The sequence below is a fragment of the Rhipicephalus microplus genome, chromosome X (genome assembly GCF_043290135.1).
Source record: "Rhipicephalus microplus isolate Deutch F79 chromosome X, USDA_Rmic, whole genome shotgun sequence".
Classification (NCBI taxonomy): domain Eukaryota; kingdom Metazoa; phylum Arthropoda; class Arachnida; order Ixodida; family Ixodidae; genus Rhipicephalus; species Rhipicephalus microplus.
Window position 1 is genome coordinate 250742486 of NC_134710.1, and position 17223 is coordinate 250759708.

The following is a 17223-nucleotide window of genomic DNA, read 5'->3' on the forward strand; positions in this document are numbered from 1 at the left end:
ATGATGCAGGGGCTCAATGATTTTCATTACGACACGTACCAGTGCTTTCTCTGCCGTTGCACAAAAACACTCCACGAATATTTTAGCACGCCACACTCGGGCCTGACATGCCACACACGAACAGTCTAGGAAAGGTGTGCTCGCAAAATTTTACTGCATGAAAACGATGCATTACGCATTAACGCTGGGACTATAGAAGCTAAACAGCACTGAGAGCACGCCGCGAAGCATCTGCTGTTTTGTTTACCCTATACCGGTTCGTTTGCACCATAAATTTGACGTCACTTCCGCCACACTTCTCGCAATGCATTGGGATAGGATAGGGCCTCTCCTTTTTTCCTTCCTCCATGCCATGCAGAAAGAGAGATAGGGAAAAAAAAAAAGAAAGCCGTCACTGGGCTGAGTGAATATGTGGTTGAAGAAAAGGAAAAAGGCACTATCTTTCTCAGCCCTTGTCCCTTGCGGTAGCACGGCTTTGCGCCTCAAGGGAGGGGGGGAGGTTCTCACGCGCCAGTGCCATGCTTCCCCCTTTCCCTACCTGCCAGGTCACCCTTCTTTCAACGACACGGGCGAGAAGACCAAAAAAAAAAAGCTGCCGTGAATACCGATCTGCTTCTCTCTGCGAGGAGACGCTCTTCCATTCGTGTTGGCCATGCTGCGGCTGCGTAGCGGAGAGCGGGAGGCTCCGCTACACAGCCGTCGTCGTTGTCGTCGTCTTTAGAAAGTGTCGGCATTGGACATTTCCGCGCGCAACTTCTCTTGCCAGGAGAATGCTGAAGCCGAAGTAGAAATGCTTTGCAAGCTGCGTGCGAAATTGATTTACTCGCTGCAAGGCAAACGTGTGCAGACGCGCATCACTGAATACTTCAATTAATAACGGATGCCCTGTGATTTGTGAATAAATGAAAGTCTTCTTAATCTTCCCCCTCGTGTGCTAGCTCAATGCACATGCGCCACTGCATGGAAAGTCCTTCGTTTATTTAGCTTTCATTAACTCGAACTTCTTCGAAAGAAAGAACGAACGAATTCGAACGAACTTTTGGCCCCTTCGAGTTCAAATTTTCGAAACTCGACTGGCATGAACCTTGATTTTAAGGGCATGGTCGTGACCATTGGCGTGCACACTAGCTCGGCAGCCATCAGCGGGCAACTCGCATACACTTCTACGTGCTGCACTCCCATCATGAAGAGACTGTGCGAAAGAAGTTTCTCTCCTAGAAATGGTTGTATTCTCATACACTAGGCGTATACAGTTACGTGAGATCGTATCTAAAAAGAGTTGGCAGCCAGCCTCACTTCGAATAACATTACAATTTGCTGCTATCGCAGTCATTGCTTCACCCTTGCGGTGCAACTAACTTTTTTAGTTATCTATAGCCACCCACGTTTTCATTTTTTTGTTTACGTAAATGTGCAAACATCAACCACCGAGTCGATAAGCGCAAAGCACAGCGGCCAAGTAAAGGAGAATATGCCCATACGCTCAATGAGCATTTTATTTAGTCATACTGTTAACCCTCACTTGAGGGTCATTACAGGGAGGGGGAAGTATTGAGTTGTACAAGATTACATAAATATTTGAAGAGCTTTTGTATAATAAATTCCTTAACCTATACAGTCACGCCCACATATAACGGCCCCGCTTAAAACAAACTTTCGCTTAAAAAGAACAATATCTGCGTAACCGTGACAATATACATTGGTTCAATGGCACAAAATCGCACTTACAAAGAACGTCTCCGAGCACCGCTGGTCGGTTACAGCAAATGGAATCGGCGGTCTGCCAGCTTCCCGGGAAACCACTTTCGACCACCGATGAGGCATCGGCGAGGTGCCCATACATATTTTTTGTTAAATGCCGACCCTGCCTCCACGACCCTCTAGTTGCCGCTCTCCCCGACCCATGGAGGAAGGAAAGCTGTTTCCTTCCTGCGAGCCACGACTCCTTTTTGTTACGCACCCCTCCGTCCTTTGTTCCCCCGCTACTCTAAGCACCCCGCATCGCCAGACGAGGCCCGCGTTTTCATACTGCCACCGATCTTTGGAAGACCGGTCGGCCATCTATTCTGTTTTTGATCGCTGGTACTGTCGTTGGCGTCGCCGGCCTGGAGTGACCAGACCATTTGCGAACATTGTCGCCCACCGACTGTATCAGATAGTCTGCGTTGTGGGAATTGAGGCTAGCCCGCTGCCTTTGCGCTGGCTTTGCCGCCTTTTCTGCCGTTCTCATGTCTCGACATGTCTGCCCTCCTTTGCTGTCTGCCGCGCTGAGAGAGCGGAGTGACGTTTAACTCCCTCACCCAGTAGCGGATGTTGACGGTGGCGCCGCGCGTGGGGACTCCCAAGAGAGGTTTTCGCGCGCTGCGTCTGGAGCGGTGAGATACTCTCCGGGACAGCGAACGGTGAGCCACGCTATCTTTCCCGTCCGTCGACTCCCGTCAGTCGGGGGCTCGTCGGACTTCGCTGACGGCGCCTCGCGCCCGAGGCGAACGCTCACCTGCTGTTGCCCCGCTGCGTACGCACGGCCGAAGGGCGGTACGGTGTCCTAGTGCGTGGCCTCGCTACGCCGACTCGTCTCCCTCCGAAGCCAACGCGAGCGCCTTTGCCCTCGCTCGAGCAACCGGGCCCTTTGTCCCGGTGTCTCCGTGGATCGCCTTTACCGCGGAGACGTGCTCGTGGCACCCTGTGTAGTACTTTGTGCCCGTGGCGTGGATAAGCCTATTTGTTTTCTCGCCGCGCCTTTTTGCAACGGGCTGTACTGCGTTTGGTGTTGCCACAATAAAGTGTTGCGACGTTGAGCAGTATCGTGTTCTCGCCACGGCGACGGTTAATACGTGCCCTGCGGCTCGCTAAGACCGGACCCACGCTGGTGGCCGTACTCCTTCGGGATACGTGTACACCACAGCGTCTAGTGCACGCGCGTACGCTACCCCACTGACTCTGATAATTTGCGATTCGTTTCGTGTTTAGGACTTGTTCTCGCTCACATCGCACTCGGCTCAGCATGCCTTCCGTGCTCGTGCGGAAGTGCGAAAATGGCTGTTAATTTGCACGGAACAAATCTCGAAATATCGATGTTCGCGAGGCTATGCAAACTTGCTGGCGCAACAAAATGATTTTTTGACCAAGGCCGCCGATTCTTCAAACACCGCCGCGCGCACCGATCCAGGAGGCCGTGCTGAGACTTCTGCGCGTGCAGGCACTCTTCCAAGTTTTTCTACGTGCAAGTTTCGCGGACCTTTCAAGCAACCTACCCAACCTGCCTCCTTGCAGTGTTTTGATTTTCAAGGTCGCCCTCCCGCCGCATCCTCCCCTCTTTTTATCGCAACTCCTTGGTGTTCTCTCACAAATCTGCTCTCCTCTCTTGATCACAACCCCTTCGCCCGTCTCCACCGCTCTGTGACGCCCGCCACGCTGGCTCGAATCAGTTTCGTTTTCTGACTGGAAACGGGCCCAGAGCTGCTCCACGCGTTTCGGCATGTGTGTCGCATGTGCGCGTCTTGCTCGCTCTTGGTGTGCGTGTGTGGTCATGGTGGCCGATGGGAGGACTAGCACGCTTTTTCCTGCCGCTCAAAAAAATGTTGAAACTGTGACCGCTTGGCTTGAGCGTAATCCGCGCGTTAGGTGCAGTGTTGCGGAGCGCTTGCTCATAGCTATTGACCACCTGGCAGCCAACTTGCTGCTTCGGGCGTCCCGGTATTCAGCTGAGCATGGAGATGGTGAATATTTCGTGGGCGGCCGTGAGGGCTACATGCGCGCGAAACTGTTTTCGCAGGGCCGACTTCGTCGACGTCAGGCTCGTTGCCGAGCCTGAAGCTTCCGAACAGGACCACTGCGGCGGCAATTTGTGGCAGCGTGTCGTTGACTCCGACCTGGGAGAGCGGGTGGGACATCTGTTGCGATGGTTTAATTACGGCCGATGACGATGCCAACACTGCGGAACCGTGCAAGGATTGCGGTATTTTGAATGAAATACGTGGCGAGAGCGATTTCGAGAAATTCGATTGCGAGAACGACGAAACTTTGGAACCAGTGCCTCACGCAGCTTATGCCACGGGCCTCGGTGAACGAGCACCCTGTCGTTTTAAATGAACTCAAGACAGCCCTTATCACTTCTGCTCTTCAAAACACGTGCATCACGAACTTTTTGGGGCAAAAAAAGTTTGTGTTTTCACTCGCAACTTTTTTTTAAAGCTGTGTTTCATTTACTACGAACTTCGGGATACAGCGAACAGATGCCGTGTCACGCTCAGGTTCGTTATAAGCGAGCTCGACTGACATGCAGTTACATGGTTCTCACTCATAACATTTGCAACATAATATTGATGACCTATAAAACTTTCATAAAGAAACACATGAACACTGATAATCTATAGATTTTCAACAAAATGTCTTTCAAAAGCAACCTCAATTTCCGAGTACTTTTTTGCACCACAGCATTCGGTAATTCATTCCACATTTTAATAGTATTAGAAAAGAAGGAAAATTGGAATAAATCAGTTCGACTGTGTATTGGTTGTATGAATGCACTGCATGTTGTTCTTGGAAACTTTTTGTAAGAGCACGTCAAATAATCATCCTTGTTTACTTTCACCCCTGCATGTAAAATCTGGAAAAGCATTTTCAATTTGTTTCCGTCTTCTTAATTCTAGCGTTCCTAATTTACATTCCTTCAACATTTAACTTACAGAATCCCTTCTTTGTCATTTTGAGCAGATAAAGCGAACTGACATTCGCTGAATGCATTCTAGTTTACTTTTTTAAAACCTTTCGATGTGGACTCAGTGAAATTTGGCTGGGGAATTTCACGAATTCGTATCGGCCGGTTTCAAATCACTGAGACCCTACTGCACTATCAGCGTCAAATGAAACGCGAACACAGAGTGTGTGGCCTAAGCATTAGCAACAGTATTGGCTGCAAAATCGAGCAGAGTCACCGCCTGGCAGCAACTGGCCAAAGGGGCAAAGTGTGGATTCCTCAAAGTGTCGTCTGTAAGCCACGTTGTCTTTCTATGTGCGCATATGTCATGCATGTTCTCAAAGTGTGGTTTGTCTGGTCATGTCAGTGCGAGCAACTACTTCTACGTATGCCTGAAACGACGTACAAAATAATTAGGTCTTTCTCAGCTGCTAATGCCTTGTAATAAGTTCGCCAAGTGCACCTTTCCAGAGTGATGTTTATTGTCGCTGTACACTTCATTCACCAGAATAATTTCAGAGTGGGTGCCGCTTTGTTTCAAGCACATTGCAAAATACTCTTGGTATCCTCCCACACATGAGCACTAATGAATGGTGTGTGAATGCAGCATTGTATAACGAGTCGGTTGTTGAAAAAAAAACAGGCTCTAGGCCATGCACTTACGCGCTGTTCATAGGTGTACAACTATGGCACTGTACTTTATTGATCACACGAGGAGCCTTAGTTGTGTTTATCTGACCTTGGTACCACTACATAGTAATATTATTACACAATCTGCGACACTTCGGTACTTAAGGGGGCAGACTGGTCTTAGACATTTTTGGTTTATTTCTTCAGTGATCTTGATCAAACTGCATAGGGTTATGCAGTTTTTTCTGCTGATTTCAAGTATTTAATTAGTTTTCCTGTAACTCACCTTGTTCCTGAGATAACTTAAGTTCACCCCCTATTGTTTAAGGCTGCCATAGAAAAAAAAGTGCTTAATTAAAGGTGTAGCATTGGTATATGGCACAGGCAGGAGCACCAGTGAAGAAGAGAAGAAAGAGTGTTGTTGCTGCTCGCGCTCGCTCCATTTGACAGCTGGTCGGCTTTACCTCTGCGTTCCCAATAACAGTCTTCGGCTCACTGCTAAAGGCGTACTAACAAGTGGTGGAGAGTGCTGGATCCATTTCCCATCCTGGAACTCTGCAACCGAACTCTACCTTCGCCGTCAACAATGTCCACCAACGTTGCACAGCAGACCATTCCCACACCCCCACCTGCCCGCTGTCCCGGTGTCCCGAAAGAGCGAGACCCAGTCATCTTCATCGGCATGGATGAGCAGGACGTCGAAGACTGGCTCTCTTTGTATGAGAAAGTAAGCATCAATAATAGGTGGGACGAAAACGACAAACTTGGCCGCGTCCACTTTTACTTGAGAGGGGTAGTGGAGCTCTAGTTGAACAACCATAAAGCTGAGCTTACCGACTGAGCCACTTTCAAGATCACCTTCGCGGACGTGTTTGGCCGACCAACAGTGCGCAAGCTCCGCGCAGAACAGCGCTTGCGAGATCGCGCCCAACTGTCTGGAGAGGGTTTCACGTCCTACATCGAGGACGTTGTGGGCCTCTGCTGTCGCTACAATCCCGACATGTCGGAAACAGCCAAGGTCAAACATATCATGAAGAGCATTGAAGATGATGCCTTCCACATGTTGGTGGCAAAAGACCCGCGAACAGTTGCGGAAGTCATTCAGCACTGCCAAAACTACGATGAGTTGCGAACACAGCGCTTTTAAACACGACGCCCTACATTCGACATAACGACCTCGTCACCATTGACCGTTGGTGCAATTTCATCAGAACAGACGGTATTGCAACCCAAATCCAACAGTTCATTCGAGAGGAAGTGGCTCGCCAGTTGTCTCTTGCGCCCTTCCTTCCCAGCAATACTCACGGGCAGACCTCATCGCTGCGCCAAACCATTGAAGAGCAAGTCTGCGAGGCACTCTCGCCCACGTACCAGCCACCACCTGTGTCCGCTGCCCTGACTTACGCTGACGTCGCGCAAAGGCCGGCACATGCGCCGTCAAAACTTCGTCGACTCTGCCCACCAAACGAACGCCTTCTACCCAACACGCGTACCGGCAGGCTCGCAAGTTCCCCTTTTCCACCGTCCTTCAACGCTTCCCAACAATCCTTGGCGCACACCGGATAACAGACACATTCGCTACTACTGTCGTCTGCCTGGCCATGTTGAGCGGTTTTGTCGCCGGCGCGTCCCTCATCCAGGTACCATCGATGAAACATACGGCTACGCCCACAAAGAGCCACCACAGACGCTGCCTCTCGATGCTACTTCGGATACCCCCCCCACCGAGCCGCTGCGCCTTCAACCAGCACCGATCGCCCTCCCCACGCCGACGTTCGCCTTCACCGATGCTTCGACGCGCACCACCTGCCCAAACGGAAAACTGACCATCGCAGTTCCGAAGGCAAGAACTGCGCCGCCGTTGAACTTTACAAGGCCTCATCCTCTACCCACTAACGAAATAACTGTTTTCATTTAAGGTGTGGCCGTTCAAGCATTAATCGATACTGGAGCTGTCGTGTCTGTAATGAGTGAAGCAATGTGTCGCAAGTTAAAGAAAGTTACGATTCCGCTTTCTGGCTTCTCTTTGTGTACGGCAACCGCGCATCAAGTAAACCCTTGTATGACGTGCACGGCTCGGCTACTCATCCAGGACGTTCTGTACGTGGTCGAATTCATCGTTTTTCCATACTGCTCGCATGACGTGATATTAGGCTAGGACTTCCTTTCCACGCATCATGCTGTTGTTGATTGTGCGCGAGCCGAACTGGAATTATCATCGCTCGCAGACGATGACTCTCACAAGCCTTTCATTTCTCGTGTTGTCGTCGCCGCAGACATGGATATCCCACCTATGTCGTCGGTTATTGCGCCGATCTCCTGCAACCTGTGGGGGTGCTGACAACCCCCCCCCCCCCCTGTAAAGATGTCTGCGCCGCGTGGCGCACGTGTCTCGCCCCAAGGCTTTATTTCGGTGGTGACCACCGCCGGGCGATAGATGCTGTTGTGTTCGCTTTGAGTACCACTGTTGGTAGAGTGGTAGCGCTGGCGGTGACCCCTGGCGGAAGGCAGGCCTTGGTGGTGGGCGAGAGGGTTGAGCGAGACTCTTCTACGCGTGGCGGCTGCCGCGAACGGTTGTCTGTAGCGTGGGTCCCCGGTGCTCGGCACCGCGGGCTTCGCGTTGGGGTCCCACGTGGAAAGTCAGGCGTTGGCGACGCCGCCTTGAGTATGTGTTAGTGTGTGTTTATCATGTTATTGTGTGTTTAGTGTGTCATTGCATTATGTTGTTTGTATGGTAGCGTGTTAATTAAAATTGATGTAACATTCGGCGGACGATATGGTCGTCTAAATTAGTTAATAAATGTATGTTGTGTGCTTTGTACCGACCGCATCTACTGTGTCCGTTCACTCCAAGAGCGTGGCAGGCGATGCACTCATTCGCCTCGCCGAGACCCCACACTGGCTGCCCAACGTGGAGCTCTTGGAGTATCGGACGACAGTTTTTGCGGTTCAATACAGGGATTTTGTTAGAGCCGGAGTAGAGTAGGCCTAGGGGGGACTTCTTTGCTAGCGTCGGTGGTGTGCTTTGTTGAGAAGCGAGGAGATTGGTTTTGTAACGTGTTTGAATTTGTCGGCAGGTTGACTTTCTATTTATTTTTTGCTTGCAAGTGTTGTTATTTTTTGTTGTTAGTTTTCAAAAACGTTGTTGAATTAGGACGAGAGCCATGTGGTCCGCATCCTGAGTTGAGCAAGGCCTAGAGCACGTGGTTTGTAGGCCAGGCCCGAAGCGAGTGAGTACGGAAGCCTCGTGGGTGGTCCGATTTTCTGTAAATAGCTTCTTCTATATCTTTGGGCTCAGGGAGCCGGGCGTCGTTGCTGTCTTGTATTGCGCCTCGATGCCGAGGCGTCGTGACATCACCCGGGGCGGTGGACGCCGATCGCTCGGTAAGCTGCTGTGTGCGGCGAGCGATAGGGCCACCTCACAGAGTGGACGTCTCCTCGCGGCTGCCTCTTCTGCCCCTAGGCTGGGTGCTGGGAGGATGCCGGTTGTTGCCGAGCGACTCATTAGGCCTAAGGCTCTGCGCAGCCGCCTGTATGTATGTTGTGTATAACTGTATGTATGTTGTGTGCTTTGTACCGACCGCGGCTGCTGTGTCCGTTCACTCCAAGAGCGTGGCGTGGCGATGCGCTCGTTCGCCTCACCGAGACCCCACAAACCATGCTGCTTTTTCGAACGTCGTGTTCACGCCATCTGAAGACTTCACTTCTCGAAAAAAACGTTCTTCTACCCTTTGCTCTTCCGATAGTCGAAAACACTTCCGCAACCATTTATGCCACAAATATTCTTTCAGTGCCAGCCAGATTATTCAGTGGCAAATGCATCGGCCGTTTTGAGGACAGTGTTTGCGCCTGTCAACTGCTCGATCGCGCAACAAGCTTTCAGATCGCCAGTGTTACTCCCGCTTCCACGTCCACCACATCTTCCCTGGACGCCTTCCTTCGATCGATTGATTCAGACCTTCCTGTTGTCCAACGAACCCAGCTCTTGACACTTCTCGACCGCTTCCGGACAACTTTCGACTTCAAGCAAACCAATTTGGGCCGAACATCTGGAATTGTTCATCGTATAAACACCGGTGCCCACGCACCATTGCGTCAGCGTCCATACCAGGTCTCTCATTCTGAACGCCAAGTTATTGACGATCAAGTGTCTGATATGCTCAATCGTGGCGTCATATAGCCGTCCAATAGTCCGTGGGCCTCCCCAGTGGTACTGGTCAAAAAGAAGGACGGGAGCATCCGATTCTGTGTTGATTATAGGTGCCTTAACAAGATCGCGCACAAAGATGTTTATCCACTCCCCAGAATTGACGACGCTCTCGACTGTTTGCAAGGGGCAGAGTTCTTTTCCTCGCTGGATCTTCGATCAGGATACTGGCAAGTACCCATGGATGAATCTGACCACGCCAAGACTGCATTTGTAGCTCCGGACGGCTTGTACAAGTTTAACGTGATGCCGTTTGGTCTTTGCAACGTCCCTGCCACCTTCGAGCGTCTGATGGACAACATACTTTGAGGCCTCAAATGGCATACATGCCTTTGCTATCTGGACGACGTCGTCGTTTTTTTCAAAAGACTTTGATACCCATCTTCTGCGCCTCGCAAGTGTCCTGGAATGCCTCACACATGCTGGGCTCCAACTAAATTTGAAAAAGTGCCATTTTGCCGCCCGGAAGCTCACCATCTTAGGGCATGTTGTCAGCAAGGATGGTGTTCTACCTGACACTGTGAAACTCCGGGCCGTTGCCCAGTTTCCTAAGCCATCGACACTAAAAGAACTCCGGAGCTTTATCAGCTTATGTTCATACTTTTGTCGATTCGTCCGTGATTTCGCATCTGTAATAGCCCCTTTAACACGTCTACTTTCTGACAGTGAAGGAATTTTGGCGTGGTCTTCCGCTTGCGATGACGCATTTGCAAAACTACGTCATTTGCTGACATCTCCACCAATTCTCCGTCACTTTGACCCAGATGCCCCTACCGAAATACACATCGACCCTAGTGTAGTCGGCCTTGGCGCTATTCTTGCTCAACGCAAGTCTGGCTTCGACGAGTACGTGCTTTCTTATGCCAGTCGCACTCTTACTAGGGCTGAAGAGAATTATTCGGTCACAAAAAAAGGATTGTCTGGCCATCGTTTGAGCAATCACAAAATTTCGACCCTACGTCTATGGTCGTCCATTTGACATCGTGAATGATCACCACGCCCTCTGCTGGTTATCATCACTAAAAGACCCGTCTGGCTGTCTGGCTCATTGAGCATTGCGTCTCCAAGACTATGATATCCGTGTCATCTACAATGTCGAGCCGCCGACATTCAGATGCCGGTGCTCTTTCCCGCTCTCTACTTCCCCATGAACATGAAAGTGCGTCTGTTTCCAGTCTCGATGCTGCGGCACCTTCGTTCAATGACATGCACTCCGAGCAGCGCCAAGACGCTTGGATAGTCTCTATGATAGAGGTACTGTCTCAGCCAATCCAAGGTACCGCCAATCGTTCACTACGTCATACAGCTCGACATTTCGCCATCCGCAATGGACTCCTGTACCGTCGCAACTACCTTTCCGACGGCCGCTAGTGATTGCTTGTGATTCCTCGCCACCTACGTGCTGCTATTTGCAACTCCTTTCACGCGGATCCTCGATGCGGCCACACTGGTGTGATAAAAACGTATGCACGCCTCCGGCTGCGGTACTACTGGCGCGGAATGTACCGATTTGTCCGTCAGTACGTACGTTCGTGTTCCAAATGTCAACGCCGAAAATGTCCACCTAACATAGCCAATGAACAACTGCAGCCGTTGCCTTGCCCATCCCGACCTTTTGACCGCATCGGAATTGACTTGTACGGTCCCCTTCCCTACACTCCTGACGAGAACCGCTGGGTGGTTGTTGCCATCGATCACTTGACACGCTATGCTGAAACTGACAGAGGCCACATCACATGAAGTTGGCTTGTTTATCCTTCACAATCTTGTTATTCGCCATGGCGCGCCTCGTGAGCAACTCAGCGACCGCGGACGTACGTTTCTTTCCGAAGCCGTACAAGCCCTTCTTCGTGAATGCAACGTTGTGCATAGGACAACCAGCGCGTATCATCCGCAAACAAATGGAATGACTGAACGGTTTAACCGCACACTGGGCGACATGCTGTGTATGTACGTGTTCGCTGACCACACCAACTGGGACCACATACTCCCCTTTGTTACTTACACTTACAATAGGGCCACTCAGTCTACGACAGGATTCTCTCCGTTCTTTCTTCTCTACGGGCGCGAACCTTCCTCATTCATGGACACGATTCTCTTGTACCCTCCGGACGCTTCCGAACCCACAACTCTATCCGAAGTTGCCACCTATGCGGAAGATTACAGGCGACTCGCACGTTCCTTAACCGCACAAGATCAAGCTTACCAAAAGGACCGTCACGACTAAAACCTGCTCGCCCAGTCATATTCGCCTGGCACGTTGGTATGCCTTCGCCTTTCCTTACCTGCTCCTCGTCTTTCCACCAAACTACTGCCGAAGTACGAAAGCCCCTACCAAGTCCTAAGTCAGTCCTCAGTGGTTAACTATATTGTTGAGCCGGTTCAACCATCGACAGACCAATGCCGTCGCTGTCGCCAGACTGTTCATGTCGATCGATTGAAACCGCACTACGGCCCACCCATCCTACCCGGTCCATAGGTCGCCAGGATGGCTCCTTTTCTGGGGGGGGGAGTGATTTGTAGCATTGATATATGGCACAGGCAGGAGCACCAGTGAAAGAAGAGAAGGAAGAGTGTTGTTGCTGCTCGCGCTCGCTCCGCTTGACAGCTGGTCGGCTGTACCTCTGTGTTTCCTTCAATAACAGTCTTCGGCTCACTGCTAAAGGCGTACTAACAAAGGTGATATTTAGGATATGTTTTTAGGCCTTTATTGGTTATTTTACAGCAAAATGAACTATCCATTTTCAAAAGCAGTTGGAATTGTGTTACAATTTTGATTAGTAATTAATTCAAAAGGCATGTGCTCTAAATTCTGCTCCCATACTTGCATTCTACACACATACAGGTTTCCACTGCAAAGAGAATTATTGTTGTACTTGCCGCGTATTCGGAATTGCTGGCCCCCGCATCGCACGAAAGAGGGAAAAGAAAGAGTGCGAGGAGGACGCCAGCGCCAGCGTCAGAATTGCTCGCACGCTATTGGTTCCTCTCTGTAGGGGACGTGGACGCCTGTAGGTAACGTGCTGGTGACGCACGCGCCCGCGATAGAATGTGCGGAGTTTTGCCGGCTGTTCCATCGTAGGGAAGCACCCACAACCTGCTGCCACACTCTTTCTCTACCTTTCCCTTCTGCCTTTCTGCATCCCTCTTTCCCTCTCCCTGTAAGAGCTGAGCCGAACCGTGCTACCCGCAAGAGTTGTAGAAGAGTGACTGTTTTTGTTTTGTTTTATTCAATGAACCACTACATATGCGCCACTGCTGGCATGGTCGATGCTCATGTGCGAATTAAAGTTCGAAATTACCATCTAACGTTCAATCACATGCACCACACTTCTGTCACACACCACACCAGTTCCAACTGCCATTGCAGAAACGAGATTCCAACTGTCATGGCAGACGCCCAGACGCTCACGTCTGAATTAGACGCCAACACATCGAACGTGAAGCGTGTATCAGTCAACGGTGCAGTTACAAATGGCATGGAAGTTTCGCACACATTTACGTGCGAAATAGACGCCAGTTCGGCTGACCTATCTGATGTGAAGTGCCTCCTGCCAGCGTGTCTTCGGGAGATCGGCGGCTCAGCGAAAATTCGTCCCACGTTTTTGCTTCAAATGACCACGAAGCGGACAATCTTGGGGGGAGTTAACAATGCACTCTCCGAGGCTTCCGCGGCGTCTGAATAGGCAGTATTTTTTTCGCTACCTTATTGTGTAAGCCAGACCCCGTCCCTCGTTACCACAGATTATGGCAGGGGGCTGCGCCGCTTAGCCGGAGAGGGTCTATGGCAGAGCGGGGAGCATGGCTGAAAATGAGGTGCAGGTGTGCAAGTTTAGTCGGTGTCGCTGCGTCACCAGCACGTCACCTCCAGAAGCTAACCAATAGCGCGCGAGCAATCCTGAGGCTGGCACTGGCATCCTCCTCGCACTCTATCTTTTCCCTCTTTCGTGCGATGTGGGGCCAGTAATTCCAAATACGCGTACCTGCCCTAGCTGCAGAGACATTGAGGCCTCAAAATTAAATAGCCACTAATTTACTTTTTTGAGAAAAATAAAAAAAACTGAAAACATACAGTTTCTTCCAAAAGCAACAATCATGGTGCGCATTTTTTGCAATCCTCATGAAGGCACTCATGAATTGGTAGTAGAGCTTTAGACACAGATGTAAATACAGTAACTTCAGCTCTCTTTTTCAACTTGAACAAGATTCGAGCTATTGTCACCACAATAAAAATGCACACTCAAGGCAGCTTACCAGTCCCATCTTGTTTTGGTATCAGACTGGGAGGAAGGTGGGCAATCTTGAGCTTTGAGGACATAGTACTCAACTCTAGCTTGGATGGTGTGCCCGCATTAGATAGACACAGGCCACTAATAAGGCCCACAATGACGCTCTGAAAGAAGTAAAAAAAAAAACAGATTGAAGCTATACTTTATTCTGCACTAAGAAAATTAATGTATAACATTTCTGGAACAGCATAATGAAAGTTTAGCTTGACTAATACTGAATGGATATACTACTACCTTACAATTTTCATGAACATTCCCGATACATCCCTTTATATAAGAAAATTAAAAATTTCATTTCTTAAGGTTAATGTGCAAACACGATATAATTATGCAGCATGCTATAGTGAGGTATTTTTGGATTAAATTGTACCACTCAAATTTCAGTACATGGGTGTTCCTGCATTTTATTTTACCCACACTGAAAAGCGGCAGTGACTTGCAGCAACAGCACAGTGCGACTTGGCCCCTAGCGCAACAGCCTTTACAAACAGCTATGTTCCGTTCCATAACAGTGGTCTTTTGCATCTGTTTAGCACCTAGCTCATCCGCATTGCCTCAAAATCAAAGAAACCAACAAAACTAAAAAAATTAAAAGAGGCCACCGTCAAGGAGCAACCCAGACACAACTTAGTAACCGACTTTGCTGCTGATCGAGCCCATGATGACACACACAAAGCATAGACCAATGAACCTCGCCACGCCAGCTTGGCAGGCTTGGGACACCCAAGGCTGCTCACATGCTAATCAAGGCTGCTCACATGCTAATGCTTTGCTTTATCAGCTTTTGAAGAGCATTCACTGGTGGCTATAACGAGAGGCTGATGCAAAAGTCATTTCTCAACCCCTCCCCACAAACATCACCAGTCACTGCATTCATTTGTCATCCCTCTGCTGTTGAGCGTAACTGCACAGTAAGGCGTGACTTTCGAGACAGCTACAATACCATAGCAAAGGACATGCTTTAGCAGGCTTAGCTGCAGAAATCTCAGAGGCCATGACACCACCTCAACGGCTGTAGCTGTGCTAGCCTGCACAGTGCACTGCAGCAGCAAAGAAGTTGGGTGGAGTGAACATCATGAAACAAGGCAGTAGCTACTATGAGAATAGTTTTGCCACTCCTTACAGGTGGCCATGTGCAAGAACACATGGCAGTGTCGTTAGGAAGAGTTATTCAAATCCTTGCGCCTAACTGTGGAGATCTTTACTCAAACCCTTTCCCAACTGTCGACGAGTATAGTCATCAGAAGATTTTTAGACAAAATGACTGATGACAACTATACTCATCATCAGAAAAAAATTGATCCTACACAGAACCATTGATTATTACACTCATCATGATTGTGTTTCTTGATGCTAGGTGTCTACACTTGCCCACAGTGTGCTATTGAGACTCTCCCCTTTACTTTATTGTAAATTGTATTTACTTATTGTAAATTTATTCTAAATTTATTTATTGTAAATTGTATTTTTCATAGTACAGTTGAGTCTGCTTATAATGAACCTGAGCATGACTGAGCATCTGTTCGCTGTATCCCAAAGTTCATAGTAAATAAAACACAGCTTTAAAACAGCTTCAAGTGAAAACTAATTTTTTTTTTCCACAAAAATGTCCGTAAAGCACATGCTTCAAACAAAAGAAGCGATTTGGGGTGGTATCGAGATTATTTAAAGCAAGAGCACGCTCTTCGCTGAGGCCCTTGGCATATAAAAGCTGCCCGAGGCTAATAATGTAGCCAATTGCTGCAGGCATGCTTGCGGGCACTGGCTCCAAAGTTTCGGCATCATCATTCGATTCCTCATAATCGCTCTTGCCGCACCCTTCATTCACAATGCTCTCATTCGTGCACGGTGAGGGGAGAGGTGGAATATTTGAAGGGGCCCTGCAACTCTTTTTTAGGTAGCCATGAAAAGAATTCACTAAAACCCCTTATTGCCTCACGAATTCACCGCCGAAAAAATTTTGAGAGTCTGTCCAGTACGAGCAAAGTTACTAAGTGTATGCAGGCACTATATAATGAATGGCTGATGCAAGGCTGCCATACATTTGCGGCCGGCAATAGGTGACACGTGCATTTACTGTGGAAATGGCAATGCGAGTGTTGGCTTAGATGATATATGGTGTTTTTTGGCGCAAGGGCCATTCAATGGCCAAAGAGCGCCAGTTCATGGGACAAGGAATGTGGACAATGATTGTGATTAGCGGCTGTATAAGGGCCATAAAATTCCTCGCGGTAAGGCGGGTAAGAACATACAAGTAATAAAATCATGACCATGCCGTGAAAGGTGTGTGTGGTGTGAATAGATGACAAAAGTTGGTGATAATAAAAGACGATGGTGGATATGTATGGCATTAGCACAAGTGCCTCACTCGTTCATACCCTTGCGTCCAAGGGCCGTGAGGCAAGTGCTTTCTTGTGTAGCCACCGCAGCGACCACCTCTCTGGAGAGGTCGTGCTACGGAATGCCCGGGTATATGATATGAAAACTATGAATTTCTTGTAAAAACGCTAACGATGATTTATGACTAAAAAGTGGTTCCCTACCGACGAAAATTGCAGGATGTAAAGGTATATGTTGTCGGTAGGGTAATGGAAAGTGTTGTTTTCTTATAGTGTCCAATTGTTTGCACTGAATTAAAATGTGAAGAACTGTTAGTGCTTCACCACATCTGTCACACAATGGTGGATCGCCACCGGACAAAAGATATGAGTGTGTGGTGTATGTGTGTCCTATCCTGAGCCTCGTTAATGTTACCTGTGTATGACGTGATTTTGGTACTGGTGGCCAATGGCCAAGGTGTGGCTTGATAATGTGTAGTTTGTTTTTTGTGTGTGTATCCCACTTGCTCTGCCAGTAGTCCCTGAGGTTTCGTTTGATAGACGGCTTAAGATCAAGGGCCGGGATTGATATGGGTGTAGGAGCAGTGCTTTTGTGGACGGATGCAGCGAGCTGATCCGCCCTCACGTTGCCTTGAATCTCACGGTGCCCTGGCACCCAGCACACTACAACATGTTGTTTGAGTGTGTAGAGTGTGCACAAAATGGAGTAAAGTGAGACGAGGACTGGGTTTTTGTGTTTTTTAAGAGTGTGCAGAGCCGTTACCACACTGAGTGAGTCCGTATAAATTACTGCTTTTTGTAATTGTAATTGCTTGATGTGTTTAGCCGCCACAAGTATAGCGTAAGCTTCCGCTGTGAAGATACTTGTGCCTCGATGTAGAGGGCCAGCATCCGAAAAGGATGGGCCGACAGCAGCGAAGGACACAGAGGAGTTAGACTTGGAGGCATCTGTAAAGAACTCAGGACGTGTGTATTTGTGTTGAAGTTCCAGGAAGTATGTTCGGATATGGGCAATAGGCGCATGTTTTGTAACTTCTAAAAAAGACACATCGCAGTCTA

General features: G+C 49.1%; 1 protein-coding gene across 4 annotated transcripts in view; it reads right to left on the reverse strand.

Annotated features, from left to right (window-relative positions):
• poe (E3 ubiquitin-protein ligase-like protein poe) overlaps positions 1-17223 on the reverse strand; it is a 567105-nt gene that overhangs the window by 507430 nt on the left and 42452 nt on the right. For all 4 annotated transcript variants that reach the window (XM_075878938.1, XM_075878937.1, XM_075878939.1 and 1 more), the window contains exon 4: positions 13791-13929. In XM_075878938.1, coding sequence (XP_075735053.1) covers positions 13791-13929 — 139 coding nt within the window. The remainder of the gene's footprint in view (positions 1-13790; positions 13930-17223) is intronic.